This window comes from Mauremys reevesii, linkage group 25, assembly GCF_016161935.1.
Source record: "Mauremys reevesii isolate NIE-2019 linkage group 25, ASM1616193v1, whole genome shotgun sequence".
Lineage (NCBI taxonomy): Eukaryota > Metazoa > Chordata > Testudines > Geoemydidae > Mauremys > Mauremys reevesii.
In genome coordinates, this window is record NC_052647.1 from 20,721,659 (window position 1) to 20,732,175 (window position 10,517).

The window sequence follows — 10,517 nt, forward strand, 5'->3', positions numbered from 1 at the left end:
CACCTATTTGGGAAAAAAAATCCAGGGTTGCACCCAAATAATGCATGTGTGTATTTGTGCATGTGTGTTTCCCCCTCAAGAATACCAATTACGGATAGGAATAAGGAGAAGAAAAAGGAGACAAAATAATTAGAGAAAAGGGGCTGAGACAGTAGAAGGGAATCTTCAGATATTGTCTATTGTATTATTATAAAAGAAATTCCCAGTCCAGGTTGTGTTAACATTATGGGGGGGGGAGTTTTGTTGTGGGGAAAGTATAATCATAAAACCACTATGACTGTTTTGGGTGGGCAAAATGTCAGAGTCCATTCTTTTTCTTACATCGGGTTCAGATTTTTTGTGGGGGAGAAAGGGCAGTATATATATATATATGTACAGTGTATATATATATACATTTCTTGTATTGTAACATTTCTGTGTTTGCGTTCTGCTCTAACTTTATGCTTAACAGTTCCGTAACAAACTTTCGGTGCAAACAATACATTTCGATTGTAGACACAGAAATGTCTCTTCTACCTAGGAGAGACATTTAATGTTGATATTGTAGCTCAGATCAGACAAAAAAGCACGTGAAAAGAAGTAAATGTATAGTCCTAAGCCAACAGTTTTAAAACCGTATCGGTTTTCTTTTTCTGCGGTATTAAATATGATATTTTTTAAGTGTGGAAAGGGAATCCTAGCTCTGGATTTGGTTCAAAGCAGTATTGCATGGAGAACGACTTTTGGGTTGGACACCTAGGTTGAACCAGGTTTGAAAAATGTAATATGCAAGTTGTAAAAAACAAACTAATAAAAAATCTGCTTCGTGGTACTGTAAATTAATATTTCAACAGGGAAAGGGCTGATTATTGCTCGTTTTAAGTGTAATTATTTGACATTAGTGCTGTGATAATTGAATGATTTAAAAGATTCATTTTATATATATATACACATACCATTTCGCCTTTTCTGTATTAACAATTTGCAGATGTTTATCCCTTTCTTCTAACAGCATGTACAAGAAAAAAATATCTATTCTGTAGATATTAAGATTGATTTTATATCAAAGGCTACATCCCTGTAGAGAAATAGAAGCCTGGAGTTAATCTATGTTTAGCAACACAACTCCAGAAACGCAATAAAAGTTAAAACCTCCCCTACTGTTTTTTTAATTATGATATTAGATCAGAAGGCATGAGGGTGTGAATTTATTGGCTTTAACAAATTTGAGTACATTTTCCTTATTTTTATGTAAAAAACATGGGTAGTCAAAAAGACACCACGCTGTTCGCGTTCATCTCACTTCATATATTTTTGTTTGCTTTGCGGCTAAACATGCACTCACTTTCTGATGTTGTTATTATCCGGGTAAAATATTAGCAATATTACTATCTGCTCGATTGTATCATTTTTCTTGCCTATGTTTATATAATGCTCTTTCCCCAGCAGGTGTAATTTTAAAACCTGAAGGCTTTGTCTGTGACTCTACGGGTTCCTATGTGTTTTATTCTTTGCTGCTTCTGGTGATTTTTGTGGTGCTTTAAGAAAATACCTCCTGGGGAAGAAAAATGTATTTAGAAGTGAGTAGGAGCTTGTAAATTCGTAACAGGGAGGCTAGGGCTTGGTTATAGGCTCCTCCATTTTGCTGCAGCTCAAGAAGTGCAGATATATATTTTTAATCCCTCCTTGTTTCAGTTAGCCGTTTGCCTCGCCCGAGCTTGGGACGTTGCATTGAAAGCTTAGCTTTCACTAAGATACGTGCCTGTGGTATGTTTGAAAAAATCATCTGGAGCGGCTGTCTAGAATTTTTCGAAATACTAACAAATCCCTCTGTTAAGGGCTGTTATGCTGAGGTGTCTTGGATTCTCACACAGTCACCATGTTACTTAACCAGCTCTTGGGGTGTGCAGATGATCTTTACAAATGATTAACAGAATCAAATCAAGGCTATGTGTGTGTGAGAGAGAAGTGGGGGGCGGGGGGAGAGGAAGGAATATGTGGTGTTTGATTTATTTTTTAAAGAAAGTTCACTCTGTTGTAGACCAAGACAGGTTAAGAGGTAGGTTGGTATGGTCAAGGCAGGTATAATTAAACAAGGCCCAGAGCTCCAGTGGTTTATATTCAGCTGCAAGCCATCGCCTTCAGCTGAAACACCCCCTTTTTAATAAATGGAGTGAAGTTATTGTCCGGTTTGTGTGCATGATTGTCATCGTAACACCTTGGATTTTCCTTCATTCTAGCTGGAGTGCAACTGTGCAGCCTAAACCATAGAATTTGCAGACAAAAGTTGCTGCTTGGAACTATAGTTATTTATGCTAATTACAGGGTGTCTGACAGAAACATAATAAATGTAGAAGGAGACGTATAGAAATATGTTTCTTCAGGCAGTATACAGTTTTACTCTTTGGGTTCAGGCTTGTTTTCCTGCTGTTCTTTTAATTTACTTCTTTTTGAAATGTTCCCCCTCCCCTTTGGTTGACCTGTACTTCATATCACACCCCCAAACCAAGATAACCTAATATGCCTTGGAGATTAGCACTTAGTGTCATTTAAAGATTTTTTCCCCCCTTCGGTTGCTCTAGACAAGCTCCCATCTGTGAATGTTTTTAATGGGATTCGTCTAGTGGAAACCTGAAATTTTGGAAAGACACCATAACACAGTTAAATAAATTGGTCTTGGGCTTTAATTGCGCTTCGGAATTTATTGTCTATTACCTCTACCTTCTGACACTAAGGAGTCTGGAATCCAAAGTCATAACTTCTAACAAAATTCTTAGCAACAAAGCCGTGTGTGTGTGTAGGAACATTGAACCAGGTAAAAACTCCTCTAGAGTAATTTTTAAACTGAATGCTCGTTTTATTTACCTGTCCCCCTTTCCTCCCTTCATTTTGGGTTCAATTTAAATATTATGTCCATATGAAGGCACCTTTAGACAAGTCTCATCAGTAATATGTTGTTCTGAAGATCCTTTCTGTCCAACATCTTAAAAAAAAAAACCCGAGGAAATATGATATGAAAGTAGCCAAAGAAATTTGGAAAACAAAACAACAGCTAGCTGCATTGCTATGGGATCCACCCGGAATAGTTTGCGGAAATTAGCCTTTCCTTTTCATAGAGTGGCTTTAAAAAGGGTAAACATGAAAAATAAAAGACCTGTAGGAGATCAGGGGATATTTTCTACTGACTTCAGACAGTCTGCTCTACATTCATGCAATCCAACTCATTGTGTACTCTTTTTTTCATAAGAGAAAGGGGGAGGGTGTAAAAGAACAAAAGAAAGAAAGAAAAAATTTGCGGAGGTATAACAAGAGAAAGAGATGCGGGGTGAGGGATGAACTTTATTCTGCTGAGGGATTAAAATCGAAGCGATATTCACTGTTCCTGGGTGAATTAGTGCTGTCTGTATGGTTAGTTTCGTTTTTGTTTATGAAGAGATAACAGCACGGCTTCAGATTGCTTCCATGCAGGGTGTGTGTGTGTGTGTGTGTGCGTGCGTGTGTGTGTGTGTGTGCGTGTGCAGGGGTTAACGAGAAGGGAAAAGTAGATTATTAATACGAACTTGACAGTGTTAATTGAACCAAGTGGAAGCGGGGAATGCGTTTTTTGGAGTCGCTGTTTGTCTGCCTGTCAAGGGTGGAGTGTTGTCTGCTAATCCCAAGGCCCTCACTGGAGTTTGTCGCTCAAACCCCTTCTTGAATGTCTTCCTCTGGTAGCCAGTAACCCATAGAGAGTTGCTATTGCTATTTATAAAGAGCATCGCTTTCATCTTCCACACAGCTTCAGGGTGCAAATCCGGACAGCTGCACTGGATCCCTGTGTGGAGAGCTGCCTAGTGTACTTCAGGCCTTGAATTGCCACAAGGAGGTGGTGGGACTTGTGCATTTATTTATTTATTTCCAATTGCTGTGGGACTCCAAACTAGCCTTTGATACCGCTAGTTTGTAAAGTTTTTTTAAAAATTGCAGTGTCACAGAGCTGAAAAGACACGGCCCTGGGCTTTTTATGTATTTATTATGATGATGATTTTTCATCTCCTTGAAATCAGGGAAAGCTTATCAAAGCGAAACTACAAGATTGAGGGGAATAAACGTCTGCAGTTATGTGCAATCAAAACAGAGAAGGAATGGATTTCTGCAAACTGCACACGCTTATCTGATGCACACACACACACAAGGGACCAAAGTGACTGGAAATAATTTCGCTCGAAAAGGTGTCAAAACTAAATGTGCCAAGACGGTGATCAATAAAATAAACAATGGCGTTCGCTTTTTTTAACGTCACAATTACAAATCTACATGGTTTGTTGTATTCCCCCTCACCCCCAAATTTGATATTGTTTATATTTGCAGTGATGTGTTGGTTATGTTAAATGCACCGAAGTTTTTGCTTTCAGAATAATGGGAAGTGGAGGAGGAAAAGATATTAGACAGCCTACATGAGAAATGATAGTTCAACATCATTTCAGTAGAGGTAATCTTCCATTAAACAAGTAGCGAGACATTTATGGAAACAGAATCATTTCTGCTCAGAGTCTAGCTAGAACGTTCACAAATGTTGCAAGATAACCTGGTTGGTATTGATTGTGTAGCAAACCAGATTTGAATTCTAACGTTCACCTCCGGTTGGAAAGACTACTCCCTAAACTAAGTCTATTTCAAAATATGTATTCATTTGCCCTGCATTGCGACTGGACTTTATTCATGAAACCTTAGGCTTATCCACGTAGAAGGTTTGATGTAGATAGAAACATAAATGAACGTTATTTTACTTCGCTGCAGACTCAGAGTTATGTTATGCAATTACACAGCTAAATGTTCTGATCATATTATGCTAAGCCATGTTTTTATTTTACTTTAAGATGAGCTGCCTCTCTCTGTTTTGAACAGGGTAATTGCTCAAAGCATGCTGCTCCTTGAATGAAATAGGCTGGTACTGCAAACGTTATGATTCTTTAAAAACAAAATCCTATGCAGCTCTATGGAGAGTAAACAATTCTATTTAATGAAAGTTTCCGTGTAAATAAAAGAAATCTTGGCTAGAAATGTTTTCCTTTGTGTACCACCAGAAATGCACCATTCACAACTAAATTAGTGACCTTGTCTGCTTGTGTTAAGGTTACAGGAACTGGTTTTACTTATTTAAACCCTGTGTTTTTATAATCTCTGCTCGTTATGTATTTCATATATTGTATATTTTGTCATTCCCCCCCCAAAAAAAATTAACACTAGTCTTCCTTTGCACTCACTGCTCTTCTCTATCTCTCCCTCTATATATAAAGTCCTCTCTCCCTCTCTCTCTCTTTCTTTCTGCATATATGTCCAGAGACAACCATTCTTTTATAAGGCTCCATTTACAATAATTCACCCATGTACCAAAGATAAGTTTCCTTTACACCTCCACGTTTTTACATCACAGCATCTTAGCAATCTTACATAGTGAGTATTTAACAAAAATGGAAATAGAGAAAGAATGATGAGTATGTTTTTTTCCCTCATGAACATAAAAACAACCGTCACTAGAGACTTTTGATTGACAAATAAATTGAACTCAATAGAGGCCAAAGGGGACATTATACTCCTATAGGAATATTTTCCTTTAAGGACTCACATAAAGCATAGGATCTAAAACGGAATGAGAATAAATTCTGAGAGAGAACGAGATGATGACTTCAGATTTCATAGACTCTGTCCGAATTTGGATTATCATACACACAGAGAAATCAATTTCTATTTAAAGTGGTCCTTTGATAGAATTAAATACATTTCTAACAGAAACTAGGGCAGATTTGTGCATATTTATTAAGAACTTTGGAATGAAGATGCAGTCTTAATCTTTTCTCAGCTGAAACATGGACTGTAAGTTTCTAAGTGTTGGGAGCTTTTTAAGCAACATCATATATTAATTCATATTTAGGCATGTATCTGTAGTCATCTGCTTTTTCTTCATGCTCGAATTTCCTATATGTTACATACTGGGGGAAAAAGCCTTCATGTCATGTGTGTTCACGGGACTTACATACACTGTCCATAATGTATGTCACTGGTGCATGCTGAATCACTAACGGACATATGCCCCTGTCTTTCTCTCTTTCTCTATCTCTCCTTGTCTATCTGTCTCGCTCTGCGAGAAACCACCATAACCTTCTGAGACTCCACTTTTCTTGTTCTTGCAAAATTTTGAGCATCCACCTTCATCCCACTCCAGTTACTATGAAATTCGAAGTGATGAATTGCCCTTCTCAGCACTAGATAATGCCCATTTTTGTTTCATTTTTTTTTTAAATAAGTGGCTATTCTGTGTAGGTTATTCTTATCCTCCTCTTCCAGAGAAATCCACTAACTCCATTCTTCCAGAATCCAATGGGCGTGATCTATTTACCTACCTGCCTTTCTCTACAAAGGGAAGGTTATTTCTTTCAAAATGCAGCCCGAACGTTAAGAATTAAAAACAAAAAAACAGAAGCCAAACTATTTCAATCGATTTGGCAAAAAACAAAAAAAAGTTTCCATACATTAAAATAATAATAATATAAGTGTCAAGTGTCCATTGTTGCTTGCTGTAAATATTCAGAAGGTTTCACCATTCCCAGCTACGCCTTATAGCCGAAATTCACTCTTACAGTTTTATTTAATGAAAGACACATTTATGAACAATCAAATGATCCTCGTAAAAATTTTATTGAAGGACATAAAAACATCCACGGCTACTAGCCGAACAATTCAGAGAGAGTCTGCAAAAGCTGTCTTTTTTGGGGAGGGGGGCGGTGATGGCGTTATTATTTTCCACTCATGTTTTACAAGGTTATCCTTTCCACTCCAGAAGACAGTTATTAAAAAATAGATATGCATGTGACCGACAGATTTCTTGCCCTAAAGCAGGCTTGACGACTCTATTTCCCTGTAACAGATGACAAAAAGTCCATTTATTTTTAGGCTAAAAGAGCCTAAAATCAGATCCTTCCTTGGGTGGTGCTGAAGTATGATGGGAAGCACACCTCTATTACACTTTGAACCAGTCCCTTTTTACTGATATTCAATTTAATGTATCCATTATAGAATACAAGCTGCAGAAGCAAAGGACAGACAGAGACAAATTACGTCAAGAAATAGTTCCTGGGATACCTTACACACATACCTTATAGGCTCATTAGCAGGACAGCTTTTTATGCCAGACATAGCCACCTCTGGCTAATGAAAATGCAAGAGGCATTGCTTCTAATATCTGCATTATTTCAAGAGTTTTATGAAAAGCCAGGTCGCATAGTCTCTATTTAAAAAAGAAAAAAAAAAAGACCTGCGGATTGATCCACACTGTATTTTTGGGTAAATACAATCACGTGAGAGCTGAGAGCCAATAGCAAACTGGGAAAGGCTGAAAAAATAATTACCTGCCCTGATTGTTCTATGAGAAGATAAAAAGTACACATACAGTTCATACAATAATCTTATGAATGTAAAAGAGGGGGGAACATGTCGGCTTCGGGTCCCATAAGCAACTATTATGTAGATTCCTTGATAAGTCATGAAAATGAAGAGCTGTTGGCATCAAGGTTCCCAGCCACTGGCTCTCACCCTGCAGCAGCTAGACCTTCAGGATTAGTACCGGACTGTGCCGATTTTCCATCCTGCAGTTTTGCCCCTAAACCGGCCGTTTTTACTACTTCCTGGGCTCCCGTGCATTCTCAGTCTTCTGTGGTTTACCATCCGTATACCCACCAGCCTCACATTGGGGCTGACACCAGGTATATGCGCACTTGGTTGGAACCCATCTCAGGCGCGGTGTCCTTCCCTGGCTTCCCACCCAGCAGCAGGCATTACGGGCTCAAGCCGGACGCTTTCCCCGGCCGAAGGGCGGAATGTGGCCCGGTGGACGGGCGTAGTTATCCGGATTACATGTACGGATCCCCGGGTGATCTCAGAGACCGAACTCCGCAGACTATACCCTCTCCGGAATCGGAGGCAGTCGCTTCGAGCAAACACAAAGAAGAAAAGAACGAATTAGACCCTAGTAAGTTGAAGTCATTCTTGTTTACAACCGGGGAGGCATTACAGCCTCTGGTACAGTACTCAATAAAATGGAATTACCTTAGAGGGCCCTGTCCTAAAACTCCAGATATACAGGAAGACCTGGGTTTAAAAATCCCCTTAGTCTAACCTCAGGACAAAGTAGTTTCATTTCCATTTTATTTAAAAACGAGAGGGGGGAATCTATTTGTTTCTTTGGTAAAATATTGATAACCCCACCAAAGCTCCTGCCTCTCAGATATTTCCACTTTCAGTCAAGAAGACTCCCTTCTAGCTGAGAGTTAATTCAGTGATTTGGGGGCGTGGGGTGGGGAGAAAAGCACCCAGGGATAAATAGAGAGAGGTATATCCATGTCTTTAAAAATACCCACCTATGTAATTGTTCATAATATACTCCAAACATGTGGGAATAAATGGAAAGGTGGTTGCCCTGAGAAAAGTGTGAAGGAGTGTGGATTATGGGAGGCAAAGGCATACAGAATCTATGGGGATAGATAAAGGCGAAAAGCAGCTATAGGCAGGAGATTGGACCGAACACTTGAAAAAAAAGCCCATCTTCTTTAGTGCAAAAAAACTTGAGCACTGTAGGGGATCTGATTAGCCAGACGCCCCTTGCACCATTACAAATGTAACCGGTCTTTTCCACGCTAAAATGTTCATTTCAGAATGACCATGTGTCGCTTCAATGCAGATAGTTGCTTTTGACAGCATAGTGAGTGCATAAAGGCAACGCACAGAGGGCAAAAGAAAGTGTGATTCCAAATCTGGTGGAACTAGAATAAACGTCCAGTTAAGTCTGTGGGTGTGTATGCCTGTACACACACACATGTACACACACACACATACACATACACAAGCATGCCATGTGTTTATTAAGACTTCTGGCCTAACAATCTGATGAAATGGTGATTTATAAATTATACATTGTGAGTCTGTGGGTGTCGGTGTAGCCCCATATGTATCTCTATATGTATGCATTCATAGATATAAGTATCCATATGTGACTATATAAAGTAAAGCTGTGATAAAACAAGTAGTAGGATGAGGGAAAACATTCTCCTTTGCTGGAAGATGGCTCTATAAAAAGCCTACGGTTGGATCAAGGAGATGATTCTAACGATAAACCAGTGTAATTTTTTTGTCCTAACAAAGTGGGGATGAGGCAGCAGAGAGAAAGGTCTTTTAGGCTTGAAGACTGTATTTTTTTGGAGCCAATGGATTTATTCTGTGGCATCCTCCAGATATTTCCAGGACTGGTCTGGTTATAGAGAAGGTATTGGAGAGCAGAGGCTGTAAAGAGAGTTTATGGGCCTATAAAATGGTGGGAATTTTTACTTTTTATGACTATGTTCTTAGATTACTCCTGCTAGGGGATGATTATTATTTTAAACCCATTGCTACGGTTTTATTTACTGAAACTTTTATCTGAGAGCAATAGTAAAAGGGAAGGAAATGGCCCCCCTCCAAAAATAAACACATTCATGCCTGCTGAAGGTCACTTAAAAATATTTACCTACTTCCTAATTAAACAGGTTTATTTAAAAAATGATCATCTGGGTGTGAGGAGAGGGGAAGGCAGCTGTTGAAATTAATGATTTGATTTTTTTTTAAAAAATCTTCTTTCTCAGGCAATCCCGTGGCAAATTGGATTCACGCACGTTCCACAAGGAAGAAAAGATGTCCTTATACAAAGTATCAGACCCTGGAACTGGAAAAAGAGTTTTTATTCAATATGTACCTCACACGGGACCGGAGGTACGAAGTAGCCAGAGTTCTTAATCTCACTGAACGCCAAGTCAAAATCTGGTTTCAGAACAGGAGAATGAAAATGAAGAAAATGAATAAAGAAAAAACCGATAAAGAACAGCAATAAAGTTGGCAAAGTCAAATCAATGCAAGAGAAAGGAGGAGAGGGGAGGGAGGAAGGAGATGCAGTTTCTTTGGTTCGAAATGTTCTGACTTTGAATGTGCTGATCAGTGTTTAGAATTAGTTAAACACAGCCAAGCGTTTGGGAGCACCAGGCTTTTATAAAATGCAACTAAAATAAAATGATTTGTTTTGTCCTTTTCAGAAAACAAAAAAGAAAAGTACTTGAATTTTTTTTTTAGTATTTTATTTCGTAAGTTAAACTTATCCAGTGTTTTATTTTTTTTAAGTTCATGACTTTGTGAGTGCATATTTTGTACAAAAGAAAATGAGGAAAAAAAAGGCTCAAAAATGTTCTGTCATAGTGTTGGTCTGGTGTACTTATTTGTGTATTTTATTCCTGTCTCAGACCCGTTCTGTAATATTGTTATGTTTGCTCTAGTAGAACAGCTCTATGTAAATATATACTTAACGTTACAAAAAGAAAAAAAAAAGAAGAAAAAAAAACCCTTATCATGCAGGTGTCTTTTATTTAAACTCCACTTGAGAAACAACAACCAGAGTTTATTTTTCAATGGTATTCAAAACGATTCTTAAAGGAGACACCCTCCTTGCACCAGCGAATTGAGCACTGATAAAAAAACTG

General features: G+C 38.4%; 1 protein-coding gene across 1 annotated transcript; it reads left to right on the forward strand.

Moving 5' to 3' along the window:
- Positions 1–7,449: 7,449 nt before the first annotated feature.
- On the forward strand, positions 7,450–10,288 carry HOXC9 (homeobox C9). Its single transcript, XM_039514441.1, has 2 exons — positions 7,450–7,987; positions 9,633–10,288. Exons 1-2 carry the CDS (start codon positions 7,450–7,452, stop codon positions 9,875–9,877), a joined length of 783 nt encoding a protein of 260 aa, XP_039370375.1. The 3' UTR covers positions 9,878–10,288.
- The last annotated feature ends 229 nt before the right edge of the window (positions 10,289–10,517 follow it).

Coding starts and splice junctions, on each gene's coding strand:
- HOXC9 (XM_039514441.1), top strand. CDS start 7,450: ATGTCGGCTTCGGGTCCCATAAGCAACTATTATGTAGATTCCTTGATA. Junction 7,988..9,632: donor AAAGAACGAATTAGACCCTA/GTAAGTTGAAGT, acceptor CTTCTTTCTCAG/GCAATCCCGTGGCAAATTGG.